We start from the raw sequence: 18,863 nt of genomic DNA, 5'->3' as shown, positions 1-18,863 counted from the left end.
GAACCGCTTAGCAACACATAACAAATCCAGCAGAGCATGCATCACTGTGTTGCACACACAGGCACCTGCTGCTGAGAAAACAGCAATTCTAGCATAAGGGAAGTACGTTGTATCTCAGTGCGGCAGCAATAAAATGCAACCACTTTTGGGGTGAAGGCCAGGCAGACTTAGACAGAGCTCTGTTGACACTGAAATGGTGACACCACCCTGGTGACTTGACCATATAGGAGGACTGCTTCCAAAGTGCTTGGCTGCCCCATGCAGCAGAGTTCACTGCCTCTAATTATCCCTCTTTATGTCCCAGCAGAGACTCGTTAATACACTACAACAGCATTTCTAGAACACTCACACAGAGAAACATCTCAAGGTGTTTTACAAGCAGGAGATCATGTTAAATGAAATCAAATACCAATTAAAGATTAGCAGCGGTGCTGGATTGCTGCTCTCACTGTAGAGCATTGCTCACTGGGAGGCAAGAACCCTGCCTAATGGCTGCTGGCTAGCAGGCTCCTGCTCACTCCCCAGGACGTCTTCACCCTTGCAGAGCCCCTGTCCAACTGGGCAATCCACTGGTACTTGGACAGGGCAAAAGCCAACCATTCCTCCCCTTACCTCAGTAGCTAGACCACCTCCTTCTCCTTCCCACAGACCTGACCAGCGCTCACACTCCATCTTCCCAGAGGTGTAGACCAACCCTGAGCCAATCTCTTAGGACCTGGACAGTTCTTTTTCAGCCTTGATCTGAATTCATGCAGGGATAGCCTGCTTTAAGTCTGTTCCTGCCTGCCTTCCCATCCATCCTGCGTCAAGTGGATGGATGCCCCAAGCGGACCCTCTTTACCCAAGTTCCAACCAAGTGCGCACCATCCCTTCTAAATCAATGCCCCAGCCAGGTGCTGCTGCAGGTGCAGGACAGCAGACAGTGGGGAAGGAGCATCATGCGCTAAGTCCCGTGACTCGCATCCAAGTCTTGGAGAAGGAAAAGTTTACAATCCCTATGAGACACTGTGCCTCTGCTTTTCTTCCCCATCTTCCTTTCCACCATCTTCTCCCTTGAGCACACCTTCTCATCTCCTCCCAAGCACCTTAGGCAAGTCCAACAACCCCACCTAGGATTTGAATCTGGATTCAAGTTTCCTGCCCTTGCCACATATTTCAGTGTTGTTTGGACCTGAGGTTTGGTCCCAAGTCTAACTCTAGTGTACCCGTACAGACTTTTCTCATTAGCAGATTGGATTGGACTTGTTTCTATCTGCTTCAGCATTTGAATCAGCACTATGGCCCTACAGCTGGTTTTCTCTCCCCTCATCAGCCAACCTTCCATCATAAAGACCGTTCCCTTCATCTCTCATTGAGCAGCTATGGGGGGAAGAAGACAAAATGGAGAAAGAATTAGACAGGGGAAGGACTGGATGTGTTTTTGCTTATCGGGAGTTTGAGATGCTTAAGGGCGCAGCTAACAAGACTGGTAACATTAACATGTACAAATAACATCTATCTGTCAACACTTCCTACATTATGGCTTGGGCTATTTTAACTTGTGTTCACGGAAGGGGTTATTGCGTTGGATGGAGGCTGGAGAAGATACCACAAAAAGGATCCCATCAGCTACTGCAGAAGGATCAGACATGCTTCTCTGTACCTGATTAAGGCTCCTCAGGTGATAATTCACACCAGAGGTCACGGATTGAGCCAGCCAAACTCCTTCACTGTGCAGCCTGCACGTTCCATTCAGCTTGAAGTCTTTGTTAATCTGTTCCTAATAACCTGAATCTCAGCGGGTTATATCATTTTGGTCAGTGTCCAGTACATTAAATAAATATCTTTACTTAATAAAATTTCAAGTACTGCTTCTCCCTCCCCCCTTCCCCTCCCCATCTCCCAGAATTCACTTATTTGAAATATGGTGCCTGCAATTTGCAGGCAGATATTATGCAGACGAGTTTGAGTTTGACTTGTGACAAGAATGAGAATGGGAGAGGAAGAAAAGAGAGGAAAATAAATGGCAGGCTGGGCTAACGAATGGAAAAAGCAAAAGGAGGAGAAGTTAAACCTTGTTAAAATTACAACCATGTCATGACAGGGAGCCTGCAGAGGTAACAGTTACATCCTAATCTCTTATACCGGTATCATGCTACAGCAATTGTTACATCTGCCTATATCCTGCCTGTGACAGGAAACCTTAGGAATTGGACAAATGCTGTCTGAAGGTGATGCAGAACATCAAGGTTAGGGACCGACTTTACACATAAACCGGTTTAAGTGATCAGCAACTGGTTTAAACCTATGACAGAACAGGTGTTCAGTGCACATAAACCAGTTTGAAAATGGCTGAAACTGGTTTGAGATAAACCTGGCTAGTATCAGACATAACTGATTTGGGTCAAACCAGTTTGTGCAATGTCTGTCCCAGACCCCTTCCTGGTTTAAGTTAAACCAGTCCCCCAGCATCCCAGATGCTTTGCAACCCTGAGCTGGGCTCTGCTCTCTGCTCCAGGCCAGCAGGGCTGACCCTTCCCCTCTGCTCCCTGGCTGGAGCTCTGGCAGAGACTGCAGGTACAGCGGCATCTGCCTGTCTTCCCCCTGCTCACCTTCCTCCACCCACCACTCTCTGCTCAAGCAGGGATTCCCCGCTCCCCTCTGCCTTACAGAGACACCTCTCAGCATTAGCTAGCAGACCACATGCTGGCTACGGCCTGTGCTATGGGAGACAGATCAACGGCAGATGGGACAGTGTCGGCCTAGGACTTTTTGGAGCTAATCAACAGGTAGTTGGTAATGTTTCCCTGTTCCTTCCTTGGAAAATGCTGTTTAAGAAGAGCTTGAACTAATGAGAGAGGCTTTTGCTTTGGTGGATGGGCTGATAAATGCTAACAACTCCCTGTGTAACTCCCTGCTGTGTAACTAAATCCTCTGTTATCAATAGTGGTGGGGGGACAGGACCCACCCTAATCAGAGTGTCCTCCCAGGGTTTGGCCACGCTTCCCTCAGCTGAGCACTGTAGAAGGGACGGGAGGGTTGCTCTAACGCCCCTCCGTTTCTAGCCTGAGCCACTGTAGGCATATGCCTGAATTTCTTCAGTCCAGAGGGGATGTCTGTGCAATTACAAACTGGTTCAACCTAGCCAGGTTAGACTAAACTGGTAAGACAATCAATTTAGGCTCAGGCTTTTTGAATGTCTGTCCCTATCCCAAAGCACTAGGCATTCGGGCACGGTAGAGGCAGCTGCAGCAGAGGTTTCCTTCACACGAGACCATGCTAGAAGGAAGAGGACTCGGTGAGGCTGTCAGAGTGGAGGACAGAGATAGCTGGTGATAGGGAGCAACCTGCCTATCATCTCCATGCACTCATAAGCCAGAAGGGACTCTGAGGTCCCAATGATTCTTTCCATCTCAAAGTAAGGACAGTATGGCAACCAGCGAATCCTGAGGAGACTGGCCTTACAAGGCGGTGAAGAGTAGGTACTGGCTGATTTGCTGTCAAGTCCAGCAATCGAAGCTGCTGCAGCAACACTAACTCTCTATGCACAGGCAGGGTTGGAACTGACTGAACTAGCTGAATTCCCTCCTTATCTGCAGTGAGACTCAACTCCAATTAGTTTAGTCAGCAAAAAGCCCTGTATGCCTCTGCCTGCACATGGGCCCAGGCTTTCATGTTGAGTGTTGAGAGCTTGTTCTTTTGGAGCCAGACTTAGTGAAGGTATGGCTTTTACTTCACTGGGCTATTCATGGCCCAAGAGCTTTTTACTGTCTGAATAATTCATCAGGAAGACATAGGAAGTCCCAATCAGCACAGGGTTCTCTTCACATGCGAAAAACAAGCAGCACAAGCGGCATTCCCTATTCTGGGGTTCAGCTGTGTCCTGTGACTTCTGAGTGTGAAGTGCCAGCATCCCATACCTCTTTCCCAAACAGCCATTCACAGAGTCCACTCCATGAACACCACTGTGAACACAGGGGTCAGAGTAGCAGGTATTGACCATGTTTCCTGTCACCCAAGCTATCGCCAACTGAAAATGGTAAATGGGATTTTCATTAGATTGGACAAATTCACTCAGGAAGCACTGTCCAAATGCATTCCATCATAATAAGTGGGATACTGTCAACTTGATCACCTATTAGAAAAAAAGTCCCTACGCCTGTGTTACTAAAACCACCTTGGTGCATTCAACTGGAAAGAATATTCATGAATCCAATTTCTCTTTCGCTAGTTATGCTATTTACTTTTTTTGCATTCTCTTGGCATGGACAATTAAAATCAATGGAGTCAGTTTTGCTTTCATGTTCTCTGCACTGAAACAGTAGAGATGCAGTCGCATTAGGGATATGGTTATACGCTTAAAAGAAAGACTGCACTGGAATTTTCTTTCATACAAATCAATGGAAACTCTTCTCTTGGCATGAACGTTTGAAATTATAACACAAAAACAAACAAACAAACCCAAAACCACTCCTCCAAACCCTGTATTTATAAAGCATACATATTGACTCAAATGTGAATCGAGAACTTCCTTTTCAGGGCAGAAGACACTTTCCACTCTGAGTATAACTTAAATCTTGTCCCAAGGGAAAATTGTAATTGCTCTCTATAAAATGTAGTCTGGAAAGTGAAAGGGCAATCAGGGAAGTCACTTTCATTTAGAAGCTTGCAAATGAATTGGGGCAGATGTCAAACTGTTGGAGAGCTCGATTAGAATATGGCACAGAAAGTTGTGTGGGTCCCATCTGGACTCCAAGACTACACCCTGACTCCATATGCCCCACTATAACTGACTAGGCACCACCGATAGGATTGTGCCTCAAGGCAAACTAAATTTACCATTGCTGTAATATCTTGGCACCTCACATTCAAAGATTTCATTTTCAAAACACACAGGCAAGGCAGGGGGGCCTTAGCTCAATATTTGAGAGGCAGATCAGAGGGCCTTTTGGTCACAATGGTAAAGGTCAAAAGTGAACCCAGGTCTCCTTAGTCATAGACCAACCATTTAAGCACAGGGTTGTATTTCCTCTCTTGAGCACTCTGGCAGCTGTTCTACTGTGGCTGAGCAGATGTTGCCCAAGCTTAGAACTTGGAAAGCCGGACTTCTAGTTCAAGCTCTGTCACTGGTTTGTTGGGTGACTTCAGGAAAGTCACTTCATCTCTGTGCCTGTTTCCCCACCTATAAAATGGAAAGAATGCACATAAACGTGCTATATAAGAGATGAGTATTATTATTATTACTGTGTAGGTGTGACATATGTCACTTTACATTTCCTCCTCCTTCTCTCTGCTACAGCAAGAAGACTGATTGATCAGTCAAGGACTTGCTGACCAAGCAAGTTGATGCGCATGCCTATTTTCAAAGCACCAAACCTCACACCCCCTCTGCTTGCATCTAACAACGTGTTTACATTATATTGGCTGCAAAACAAGAGGCTTGTTACCATGCGGAGGGCGACAGCAGAGCGATTAGTGAAATTTGTTACCCACATGCTCCCAACAAAATTAAATTAAAAGTGCCGCTTTGCTGTCAAGATAAGGGCCAAGCCAGAGAGATAATTTTTCACTCTCAAACACTCAATTACTCGGTGAGGCTGTATCAGATACAATCAAAAAAAGCACTGCCTCCAGGAACAGATGTAAAAGCTGTTATCTCTATCGCAGTCCGAGGGAAGTTAAAAAGGCTGCTGGTATAGCTGCAGCATGGCTGGTCTAATTGTGACACCCAGGCAAGGCGCAGTGAACTCCCCTCTGATTTCATCGTCTTCTGCTTAATGCCCATCTCCCCATAACGGCTCCACGCTCCACTTTCCAATATTCTGCAGCCATTTCCTCGTTCCCGTGTGCACGCATGCACGCACGCACGCGTCAGGCCTGCCCTAGAAAAGTTCTGCCTCAGGTAGCTATCCCAGCTCATCTATCCAGGCAAACCTTAATGCAGACACACCTACCAGCAGCATGAGAGTGGCAATGCCAACACCGTTTATACCAGTTCCATGAGCAAAATAAGCTTGACTGGCAAAAGCATGTTCTGTATGTCTACGCTAATGTTTTTGTCAGTGTAATAAAGAAGCTGCAAAATGCTCTTCTCTCAATGACTTTGCTAGTCCAGCAGTGGACTATAATGTAGATCTGCCTGCATAAGTGCTGCCCAACTATAAGAAGGAGCAGCAAAGGTGGAAGGCAGCTCTCAAACTCGATGGTGTAAGTACCTGCGGGTTTTCCATCCATTCCAAAACAGTTTTTTGCCTTGACACTACTCAAATTATACAGGACTTGGATATCTTGCAGGGCCCTGTCTGCTCTTTACATTGTTTATGAGCATTCTGTCTTGTCCAGCTTAAAGCATCAGAGAGTCCGATGCTCCCCAGGGGAGATGCCCTCAGCCCAGTGATGTCCGTCTGTGTAGTCTGTAAAACACTTTGGGCTAAATGCTACTGCAAGGCAAGGGAAGAGCACCTTCAAGAGCTGACAGAGTAGCTATCTCCATTTACACTGCCAGCTGGGGAGTCCCACCTCGTGCCGGTCAGACTACGTAAACAGGGAGCAGTGCCCGAGTATCAAACTCGTCCCTTTGAGGAAGAGATGCTGCTGAAGAATTTGGGGTCTTTGAAAAGTGTCTCTGGGTCTGCACCTTCATGGCTCTCCAGTTCAGGTAGCAAAATGCTACCTGCTCTCTCCAGCTTAGGGCTCCAGGGCTGGCCTACAGAGCAAGTATCATGTTCTAAATATGTTCTTAGTTCAGAATCAAAGTTAAAGGGGAAACTAGATCCCTTTGCTTGACAACTCCCATGCAAATGTTCTGCCCTGAGCAGCAGGACCAGTGCTGCCAACTCAGGACTCTCCGCAGCTGCAAGGCTATTTTCCGGTTGCCTGCAAGACCAGAAAGATATGCAGAACTCAGATGAAGATGGGAGGGACGGGTGAGGGGACTGAAATGAGTCATCAATAGTCCTTTCGCCATCTCTCCTCATCCGACATCCACTGTGAAAGCTAAATTACATAAAAGGAATTTAGAGCCCTGTTGTCGGTGATATGGGACAGCCCCAATACTGCTTACTGTGAAGCCTGTGCAAGCATGGCTCTGTGCATGTATCCATGTTGGATGTAAATTAGGAACTCAGGAATCCCCATGCTGGATCAGACCCCTGGACCATGTAGCCCAGCATCTCGTATTTGACACTGCCCAGCACCCGCTGCTTTGTGGGAAGGCACCCAGCGGTAGGTGGTTCTAGGATTACCTGCTCCCAGGGAATCTAGTTTTTGTAACAACAATTATCAGAGACTGGCTGATGCTTTTGAATAAATGACTGCATGAGAAGTATCAGTCAAAGCAGCAGAGTTCAGCATGGAGGGCAAATGAGAGAGAGAAGGGGAGAAATAATTCACTGAGTTGTTGTGTGTGTTGGGGGTGGGGGGAGACCTACCAAGCATAGTTGAAAAAGAGGAGAACAGGAGAGACCGATTATCCCCTCTTGCTAGTGTAAGCAACAAAAAATGACATGTTTGCTTTATCTCCTTTTGTCTCCTATTTGATTCCTGACAGGCGGCTCCTTTAGTTTGAAGCCTGCTGCTGTCAGAGAGGCGAGCTGAACTGGAGAGCAAAGAAGGTGCAGACCCAGAGACACAATTTAAATACACCAAATTCTCCAGCAGTGTCTCCGCCTCAAAGGGCCGTGTTTGATACTCGGTGACATGCTTTCTTTCCGCTGCTCCCTGTTTACTTAGCCCTGATGTTTCTGCGGGTTTCAGAGGAGAAGGAAGGGAGAATGCTACCCAAATTTCATTCCACGTTTCAGTTAGTTCCCCATGAAATAATAAGTGTCTGTTGCCTCCGGAGACAGGAGAGGATCAAAGGGAAGTTTCCTCATATGTAACAGATTCCGAATACCTAATTTTCCCTTATAAAAGGCCTTGTTTTAAACACCAAATACAGAGGCAGATCAAAGCCCAGCTTCACATTTCTCTAACAGCCCTCAGAAGGCTCTGCCAGCCAGCAAGACGTGCGCGTGCATGCACACACATGCAGAGATTGCTGCAAATACACGGCAGATAATTGGGCTCCGCTAATTTGTCTAAAACATTGCTGCATACTATACAGACAATTGGGCATCTCATATGCCTAGACTGCCACCCAAAGAACAGGTTGCAGGTTGAGTCCCCTTCTACCCCACTTCTGTACCTGAACGCCATCATCCCCCAAGGTCCACAGCCCCCAAAGACGAAAGCTGAGTGGACTGGGATGTCCTTATCTCAGCAAGGCAGCATTAGAACTTATCAGCAGACCCAAATCCCCAAGGTCTTAATTAGGCCATAATGGGAAGACTGCGGTGTTTTATGAGGCAGTAATGTGTCTCCTGAGAGGCCAAAGGATGACTAGGCTGTGCGTGTTATCCCGATGAGGGAGCCAGATTATTGTGGCTGGGAAGACGGTGCTTGGACATAAGTGATGCAAACAAATAGCAGTGCATTCCCCCTCTTCTCCCACCACCCCGTCCCACTTTTAAAAGGCAAACAGAAGAGATTCAGGGAGCTACTGATGCTCTGCTCTTGTAGGGTAGGGGGGCCAGGGAAAAGGATGCTGGCACAGGCAGATGTTTATTCATGGTGGGGTCTGTGGGGAGTGTGTACTCAAAAGCAAAATGTCTCGTTAAATAATTTGCATGCTAACAGAGAGGTGAGCTATTCAGTTCACCAAGGCTATTTCCCCTCTTCAGGTGCCATCACAGCCCTCATCAAGTCATCATTATAGCAATAATAATAATACTTTGCACTTATATTCAATGTCACGGGTCTGATTTCATCAGAGAGTTTCCAGGAAGATTATGAATTTAACTCCTGAGAGGCAGACACAAATCCCCTCCACGTTGTAGTTGGGGGGGGAATGCAAACGGGGATCCATGGCTCAATCCCAGAACATGTCACATGCCCACCACTCTAGCTGGATGCAGAGATAGGCACAGGGGTTCAGCACCTCTGAAAGCCAGTCCCCAGGTGCCTCCAAGTGGCTGCTCCAAACAGCCACGGCTGCAAGATGGAGAGGAACGCAATGGAGGAGAGGAACGCATACAGATCTCTGAGGGAGGATGGCTTAGGTGGGAGTCGGGCAATTCAAGACCTGTTCTGGGCCCCAATCACAGATTCTTGCAACAGAAGAGACCCATCACTTTAGCCCCTCTCCGCTTCCAATCCAAATGGGTCCAGGCCCCGCTGTGACACTAATTAAACTTAATCCACACTCTGAGCTCCTTTCATGACCAGATGCTAGAGAAGGGCAAGTGAATTTGTTTTACTTCCATGTCTACAGAAGAGCCGCTCAGAAAGGCCAAAGCAAAAGCAGGACAGGGTGAAACCTTTTTCTGTCTCACCATTCACTTTCCAAGAGACTCATTAGATGCACTAGGCCTATTTCAAACAGCACAAACCACAACATAACCAGAAGATCCTGCTCCCTACCTCTTCCACCTCCAAGTTTCAAGAAGCCCAACACAGCTCTGAAATCTCAGCCTTTTTTTTTAAAGGTATTTGGAGGACGATACAAGCAAGCAGAAATGCTCAGAGCAGTTAGACCAAGTCAGAACTGCAAGCTGAATTGTATTTCACTTGGCAGGTGGGAAGAAGGGCTTGGGATGAAGCCAACTGACAGCTAAAGGCAGCTGTTCTCAAGAGCAAGGTGGGGCAGAGATAGGGAGCAGAGGAGCATGGAGTAAAGGTGGATTTTGTTTTGTTGTATGGAACAAGACCAAATACTTAGTGGGAGAGAACATGGTAATGGGGGTTGCTGGTGGTAGCCGTGTTGGTCTAAGGACATAGGCAGGCAAGGTTTTTTGGGTGGATGTGATATCTTTTATTAGACCAACTAAATTTAGTTGGAACCTGATAATAAAGGATTCTGAAACCTCCCATGATGGGCAGCTGTGGAGGCGGATTCACATCTCCGAAACACTGATAGTTCTCTTTAAGTGAATTTAGCGCTGGGAAAAGGTGTGTAGATTGACAGCCATAAAAACAGGAGCCTAATTCATACCCACAGAAGTGACAGAAGCAGCCCAAGCTCCCCATAGCACCCTGCCAGCCCTCAGCCAATGGCAGTGAGCAAGGGAGTTTCTTTCTGTGGCCCATCCAATCCTTAGTCCTAACCAGGGGGGCTGCCAAGGGGAGTACAGGTAATTGCAGCAGTGGGTCTAGATGGATTTTTAAATGGATTTTCAAAAAAGAAATACATACTTATCACTACAGTATCCTGATATAGTACCCAATGAAGAGAAGCAGTTAATATCTGCCTTAGGCCTGGCCCAATCAGATTCCTGATACCAGCACCCTATAAGTCGTCCATCCTGGTCTGTGGTTAATAAAGGACAGTTTATTTGAGGATGCATCTGATTTTCTGCTGAATAAATCTTTCAGAACCCTAAACTTGAAGCCTGGCTTGATGGTGAGCACAAGATTCTTCATGCCTGCCTTTGGAAGGGTGTCACGGGAGTCAAAATCAAGTATCTTCTGCTGCCTCCCGCTCCACAGAAACTCTGTGCAGCTTCCAATAAACATGGCATGCTAAATGATCCTAGCTCTTGCTAAGCATTTCCCTGAACAAGGAGGCTCTCAGATGATGGACGCACCACTAATGGCTTAGCAAAGCCCTGCTAGAATGGCAAATGAGACTGGATGATGTGTAGGGGGTTGGCATGGGCTGTGATCCACTGGTGGGTTAGGAGATGGAACTCGATATGGTGCACGAGTGCTATGACTTTCTTGTCAGGACCCAAGGATGGAGAGTTGTGTCAGTTCACCCTGCAGATGAGTAATGCGTAAATAGTCATGGCCACCAGGTCTTCATTTGAAAGGAACAAAGCCTTTTGCCTAGCAATCAGTGGAAATCTGCACATATAGTAGCTGCTACACAATTCTCAGGGTCAGCCGTAGGTTAAGAGGTCCGTCAGTAGGTTAAGGCTAGCCCACAGGCATCATACAAGCATGCACATGCCCTACCACAAGGATGAATTGATGGTTGTTACCAGACTCTCCAGGACATCTACTGAATACATCACTGATGTGGTCTGACAGAGAGCACACAATTCGGAGATGAGAGAGAGGAGACTCCTGAAGCATTACGCAGTCTGCACTCCTGACCAATGTAGATTTATCTACAACTCTGTTCTCTATCCAGACTAGTTTTAATCAAACAGTGATTCTTTCACTCCTCCTCAACAGGCCACTCTAGAGTCAAACCTCGCTGGTAGGAATTTCACCTTTCTCAACAGTTCCCTGTGCATCCCTTCCTGCATCATACTTGAGTCACTTGGAGATGAGCAAAACATATGGCCATCTCACTAACTTGTCTTGACCAAAGCACAAAAGAAAAACCATGTAACTTATCATTTAAAGGACAATCCAGACAAAAGTGGTAGCCATTGTGCATATTATAATTAACAAATCACACCCAGTGAGAATTTGTCATCCTTTCACCCATGATCTGCAACACTTCATTAAAATGGTCTATGCCACCTCATTAATGTCTTCTGCAAAATCTGGCATCAGAAGAGAAATCACCATGAAGATCTCTCACTGTGCCTAATGATTATCTCATTGCACCTACAATGACACAAAGCCATTGTGAAATCAATATTAGAACATCATTGCAACAATTAGCTCTATCTGACTATGCATCCTTCTCTATTGGAATTATGACCCTGTCCAATTATAGATCTTTGTTTTAGTGGTAATTATAATTTTTGCGCTGTAACTTACCGCTAAGCTAGTGCTTTCTGTACATGAGGGAGCTAAGAGTCAATGAAATGATAATGGAAAATTCTTTCCAGAAAGTCATTCAAGGCAAAGTTTTGCCATACTCCAGGAAAAAGCAGCCAGGGTCTTTAAACACAGAGCTTCATTTATACATTTATTTAACAAATAGAAAGGGTTAACAGTGAATAGCCAAAACCAGGAACAGCTCAATGGAATTAGAGAAGCAAGGGGTCAACTACTCCCATTAGAGCATCTAGTCTAGATCCCCAGCTGCCACTGCCACTTTTCCGAGAAGCAACAGGTAGAAGTAAATGCTGCCACTATCCTGCTCATATGGGACATTTCAGACCTCGGCTTCCGAACCATGACTGTACATATGGATGGGGGAAGAGGGTGTCAAAGTCCTGTAAGCCAAGGAAGCCCATTAGACTACCACAGTTATGGCATTTTAGTACCTGTAAGCAAAGGATAGTGGCAGGCCGGGTTGGATCAAATGGCACTGCAGGCCAGATCCACCCCACAGCCTGCAGGTCCCTGACACTTGCTTTAGAGTCTAACACCATTTTCAATGCTTGGCAATCTCTCACCCAGTTGCCTTATGCGTCCCATTCATCATGACCTACAAGCTGAACAACACTGAACTAGCTCATGGGTGTGTTTTTCAAAAGTACCTAGAGTGACTTCAAAGCCGGAGTCCTGTTTTGACAAGTGATTCACTGGCTGTGGACAGCTGCAACTTTAAACCACGTAAAGATGAAGATAGATTTGCTGCTTGAAATCACACATCAGCTATAGCGTGTTTTGCCATTACTGTACCAGAATAAGGCAGAGGTTACACTTAAGACTTGATTAATCTGTTAACCATGTGTAAAATAGTACTGCAACCACAGGTTCAGGCAATTAGTAGCATGACAAAACGGGAAACTGGCCGCAAAATGATTCCATAACATGTGTAATATTTTTGTGATTGGTTTCCATTGCACCTTGAACTGAATGTTGCAGGGTTCCTGCCATGAAGCCTGATGGAGTTTTGCATAGTGAGGCTTGGTTGACAGCTCCCCTGTATATGTGGCACAGCCCTGAAAGGGGCTACATCCTGCTGTTATCAGTAAGTAAAGTAGAGCTCATCACTTAGGCTGGGGTGCCAAGTCACAGGGAGCCGCAAGGCTCTCCGCAACCCAGCAGGTTAACTGCCTTGTCCTACAGCTCCCAGAGAACTGCCGCGCAATACACTTGACACATCCTGGCCACAGGGACCCTGGGACTGGGGAGAGGTTCCCTGATCCCAGGGACTATGAGTGCTGGACCTTAAAAAAAATACATGTGCAGCTGAGCTGCACACCAGACTTTCTGACATCCCAGTACATGGGACTCTGAAACTGTCCCCAGTGCAGTCCTGGAGCTGGGACCCACGATCATCTGCTTGTCAGTCCTGGCTCCGGTGTGGTCCTGGGGCTGAAACGGGCAACTGGACAGCCCCAGGATCAGAACCGCTTCAGTTCACAGATCATGCTGGGCTGTGGGCACCCAGCTTTCAACTTGCTGGTGCAGAGGAGCCTGGGATCATGATCTCTGGACCACCGACCCCCCCACATTGGCAAGTAGAAATGGCATGACTGGGATATGATCCCCGATCCTGAAATCTTTCTATGCACATGTGGCACGCCAGGAGGCATGATTGTTGGGGGCGGGGATCAGGTCTCATTGCACCATTAGATGAACACAAGCCAGGAAGCCTAAGTGAGTTAAACTGATGAAAGGGCAGACTCTACAGCAGTACAGAAGGGAAAGGACTAAGCAGTTATATCAGAATAATGCTGGTATAACTTTTATGTCTCCCCATGACCACAGAAAAGCAGAGAGCTGTAAGCTCCTAAGTGTCTATTATAGTTTTAAAAACTTTAGTATTTAAGTCACTTGTACAGTTTTGAAAATATGAGTTCCCGTGTCTGCCAATGCAGGATTGTGTCCTATATAACTGTTTGAAGAATAGGAACCTCCCTGCATGCCTGCAAAAAAAAAGCAAAATCTCTGATCCTATGATCCCATATTTACTTCTAAGACAATATCTTTGCAGAAAGCCTTAACTTCTGAATTCTTTGAGCCTTTAAAATCTCAAGTATAATCCAGTAGGAATTTCTGTAACCTCAAATTTCCTTTTCTCCTAAAAGCACGAAAATAAAAGAAAAACACCTGAATGCATTCTCAGCCTAGAGAAACGAATGCAATATGTGTCTGTTTATTCCAACGTGCAATCAGTGAGTCGATCATAGGTGTAGAGGTAATTTCACATTGAAATAAACATGTTATGCGCATTTATCTGAATGCCTAATCATTGAAATAAATAGAGCTGCATTTATTTTGCCGGGTGCAGGCATCTATCTGGAATGCTGCACTCCGGCTATGCTTGGCTTAATAAAGAAAACAAGTGTAGGGCACAGACCCACTGTGCAATCTTAAAATCGCTTCCAAACCTTGTTATTGCTTAACAGAAATTTTTTTTTTTTTAAATATAGCAATAGCAGCAACAAAAATCTCATGGATTCCCACAGAGAACGGGGTACAAGGATAATCTGAGGTTTTTAACAAAGTCATTCTGGCATTATTTGAGCGGGGAAACTGTGGACACTTGTTTTAAACCCTAGACATTTCATTTTCTTGCTCCTATAACTCACTAAAAGCCCTATTGGGGGGCGGGGGGGTTTGTAAAAAAAAAAAAATCCCTGCCCCAGCCCTCATTTTGTACTTGTTTCTTTTAATTGCCTTTGTGTTAACAGACGGCGTGGGACAATTCAGTTTAACTGGAATTTTGCTGACAAACATTAGACAACAAAAGAAAATAGAAAGTTGGGCTTTATTTAGCTGGAAGAATTGCTACAGTTACTGTCACTGTTGGCTGGATCAAGACAGGGGCTGCACCAACCTAACCCCGTAGCGTAGACAGAAAGGTGTTGTATACACCCATTCAGTTTATGGCAATCCATCTCAGGGTATATCCCATTTCAAGAATAAGACATACCCACCTAGCCCAGTTTCCTATGTCTGATCATGGTGAGTAGCAGATGCTTTAGATGAAGAAACCAAGAAAAAGCATGTATATAGTGGCCCATCCTCTATCTTGCCCTCCCGGTTACCAGTGGTCAGAAATTTATATCCCTATATTTTATAGCCCCGACGGATCAATCCTCCATGAACCTGTCTAGTCGTTTCCTAACCTGGTTATATATACGGCAGTTGCACATATTGTCAGAAGGTATTTGCATCAGTGTAGTGATGCTAGTGGTGAGCTTGAACTCCCACCTAGCCACATTCTGCAAGAGCAGCAGAAGGAAAGGGACCCATGATCATTGATCATTGCTTCCTAAATCTTTAACGTGACTGATACTGGGGATGAGGGAATAGATGCTAACAAGCTACCGAGCCAATTGATATAATCACTACAAAACATTGCTAATGTTTCCCACATACCGCTGGCAGAAAAGAGCAGTCCCAGGCTGGGACATCTTTATCTACAGGTTGATTGTGAATTACTGACAGCAACGATCCTTCCTCGTAGACTGATTTAAGGTACTTCAGCCATCATACACCAGGGGCAACACAAGGGGACACAAGCTGAAGGGGTTGTTTCTTCTGCCTCTTACGAGCTCCTGCTACTTTATTTTTACCTTTGCTTCGCCTCCGGCTCCTATACTGCTCAGTGTAGAAGGTCAGTTGAGTTTCATCGTCTGCCTCAGAGCCAGAGTTTCCTTTAGCACGTCCAAACCCGATCCCACCTGCAGAAATGAAAGAGGAATGTCAGCACTACTGTCTTGGAGGCCTAATGGCAAAACTCAGCTGTGAGCTCCTCACCAGGAAAGCACCATCCGGCTGCCATTCCTCCCATCTCTTTAAAGCCCTGACACAAACGCGTAGTGCCATAGCGCTCTGTTTCTCCAGTCGTGGACCAAGACCCCATTGTGCTAGGAGCTGTACGAATAGAAAAAGAAGACCCAGAGAGTCTACAAATGAAATATCTTTGAGAATCTTGAATGTTTAAGCTGCTTTCCTATAGACCCGTATACAGTGAATGCCACATAGATTTGTATACTGGACTCACAGAGGCACAGAAAGCACAGGTAAAAGGCAGCATGGATAGTGGATAGGGCACAACGTTGAGACCTGTTTTTCATTCTTGATTCTCCTATTGACTTTTGGTGTGACCTTAAGTAAATCATGTTCCCTCTCACAATGCCTGTCCCCCTCCCACCCTTTTGTCAGGTCTTTTTAGATCAGAAACTTATTAGGGCAAGAACTGTCTCTCATCATGTGTCTGTACAGTACCTATGGCAATGAAGCTCTAATGCTCACTGGAACCTCTAGGCCAGTGGTTTTCAAACCTTTTTAGACTCAAGGTACTGCTCAGAAGATACCAGCTCTTAGCTTGCACCCATTTCTCAGCTATGGAAAAACAACTGACCAACTTTTCAGTTGCAAAGGACCCAGAAAGACCACAGCAGGTCAAAGAGTTTTTCACACTACAGGTTTCTATTTGAAATCTATGGGTCTATCTTGTGAATCATATGCAAGTGTTTGCACACCTCGCATATTGCAAGACACCCTTAAAAGGATCTTGTGGCACCCTGGTTGAGAAGGACTGCTCTAGGCACCATCATAATACAAATAATGGAGGGAAAATAGTCTCTTCCCTCAGTTCACCCAGTCAGAATCATCCTTCTGTTTGGATTTATCCAGTGAGCAATAGGCAGTTTCTGAAAGGTGACCCCCTTTGTTAAGTAGGAAAGAGTACCCAAAGTTTAAGGTATTGATGAAACGAGGAACACCCAGAAACACGCATACTCATTCAAAAACCCAGTTCCTCTCTATAACAGCTTTAAATGTCTAGGAGCTGCTGTGTTTAAAATAACCCAACACTCTAGGAACAGATGACACGAGCCTTCCACCCTTTTGGAAAGTTAAAAAAGAAGAGGCCTCCAGGTGTTGACAGTGGCCCTTTAAATGGCCATTAAAATATTTTACTGTTTTAAAACTCCTTTAGTCTAGGCAGAAGTACAATGCACATGCTTCTTGGCAAGGGAACAGCAACTGAAAGTGCCACCTTATGCCCTGTGAAATTCTTAATCACCTCAATGAGGTCAGGGTAGAAAGAGTTGGGGAAAAGCACTGAGCTGATGGCTCTGAAGTTCAGAATCACGATCTATCAGCAGAGCTGATACGATGCAAGCACTGGCAGAACTGCCTGTATGCCCACACCAGCCTGCCACTATCCTGCTCATATGGGACATTTCAGACCTCGGCTTCTGAACCACGACTGTAAACATGGATGGGGGAAGAGGGTATCAAAGTTCTGCAAGCCAAGGAAGCCCATTAGACTACCACAGTTATGGCATTTTAGTATCTGTAAGCAACAATGCACAGGGCAGCGATGTAGCCAGTCACATCCAGCTCCTTCGATGCCCCACCTGAATGGCCAGGATCCCATTTACAGCAGTGTTGACTGGGACAGCATTCTGAACTCATGCCTCTACAATGAGCTTTAATTAGCTCTACAATGAACCTTAAGCTTTTCAAGTCTCAGAGCAGCAGAGACTTCCTATGCCTGAAGAAGGGTGATTGCACCCAAAAGCTTGCAAAGAACTTTTTTTCCAACTGCTCAGTTGATCTAATAAAAGATCTCACACCTACTCAAAGAACCTTGCCTGTCTACGAGACACTTCAACCACTATGCCCTTGTGCCAATGATGGAGCAAGTGTTGTAAAGGGAACGCTCACAATGAAGGAAGAAAGTAGGTCACCGACCAAGGTTGCATTCAGATCAAAGGTAAAGACTAGGGATGGGCACATTTAATCAACTCTGAGACATCCAGTCCCCTCCGGGGGAGAGGCACCGTTTCAAATACATCCGCTAGGAGCCCAATATAGAGAAAAGGAAGTAGTATGGTCAGTACAGCCACAGTCTCTCTCTCTTACAAAAGTACAGAAAGGCCAAAGTCAGATGCACCAGAAGAGCTACAGCTGGCACCTCCATGGCTATTACTTCTGTCCCAAGTATCTGTTCCATCAATAAGCAAATGCAATGCCTTATTCAGTCCATGCGCGGTGTGGCAGGAATGGAACTGAAAGTAGGTACAAAGGCAACTACAGCAGAAACCCAAAGGGTGCTTCATGAGCTGTACACACGAAGATGGACAACCTCTCTACCACAAGGGAACTGAGAGGTAGGACAGACACTAGCTCTTATTCTTCTGAAGACAGCCAAAAATATGCATGTGTTTAAGGTTAGACAGGGCTCTAGGTTTTTTAAATCTCACCCAAAGACTGACCTTCTTGGCAAGCAATTTGACGACTTGGAAAAGAATGGACTGAATCAGGCCAGCTGCTGTTTGAACTCTGAACCTTGGTATCTTTAATGTGGTAGATAGGCCTCTACAGGCCAGATTTCACCCCACCGCATCACAACAGATCCCTGATTGTGGAAGCCTGACAGCAGAGCAGGGTCTCAGGTTTTGGAAGGGAAAGGAAGGAAAAGATGAACTCTGGTCAAGAAATAAAAATCACCGTTTGCCTGGGGCCTCTGGCCAGGATTGAGCAATACCAATAGCTGTGATTTGCCGGTACTGCTTTTCCATGTACCCACCCCCCACTCCCACAACACCCAGGCAGCCAGTGGCTGCACACTTGTTGGACAGAGCAGCAGCTGGTGCCGGGAGGCAGATATTAATAAGGCAAGGCTTCTCTTGGAGTCTGGCCTTGTGCTCAATGCAGGCTAATGCAAAGGCTTCCACCTGTCTCCGTACGGTGCAGAGCATGGCAAGCAAGCTGCCTCAAAGTTTTACCCCAACTAGCTCTTTCTGATTAATGTGCTCATTTAAAAATGAAAAACAAAGACCAATAAATACATACAAACCAGTCAACTCCCCACTCTGACAGCAACAGGCAGGACTGGCTGCTGGTCACCCTTCCTCCCTTCTCCTCAGTCTCTACTTCCAAGTCTCATCTACAGGTGCCAGGGATGATGCAAAGACAAAATCACTATGTGCTTTGCCTGCACGGGCCCTCCCAGAACAAGGCTTACTAGGGGCTTCTGAGCATCCCAGAGGCAGCCCAGGAGCACAGGCAGGGAGAAGTGGAAAGCAAGC

General features: G+C 46.0%; 1 protein-coding gene across 1 annotated transcript in view; it reads right to left on the bottom strand.

Moving 5' to 3' along the window:
• ASTN2 (astrotactin 2) overlaps positions 1 to 18,863 on the bottom strand; it is a 594,006-nt gene that overhangs the window by 363,012 nt on the left and 212,131 nt on the right. The window contains 2 exon segments of the mRNA XM_006026274.3: positions 15,393 to 15,500; positions 15,577 to 15,693. Of these exon segments, the coding sequence (XP_006026336.1) occupies positions 15,393 to 15,500; positions 15,577 to 15,693 (225 nt within the window).

Source organism: Alligator sinensis, unplaced genomic scaffold, assembly GCF_000455745.1.
Source record: "Alligator sinensis unplaced genomic scaffold, ASM45574v1 scaffold519_1, whole genome shotgun sequence".
Taxonomy (NCBI): Eukaryota; Metazoa; Chordata; order Crocodylia; family Alligatoridae; genus Alligator; species Alligator sinensis.
The sequence above is the reverse complement of the archived record's forward strand: the minus strand, read 5'-3'. Positions and strand labels throughout refer to the sequence as shown.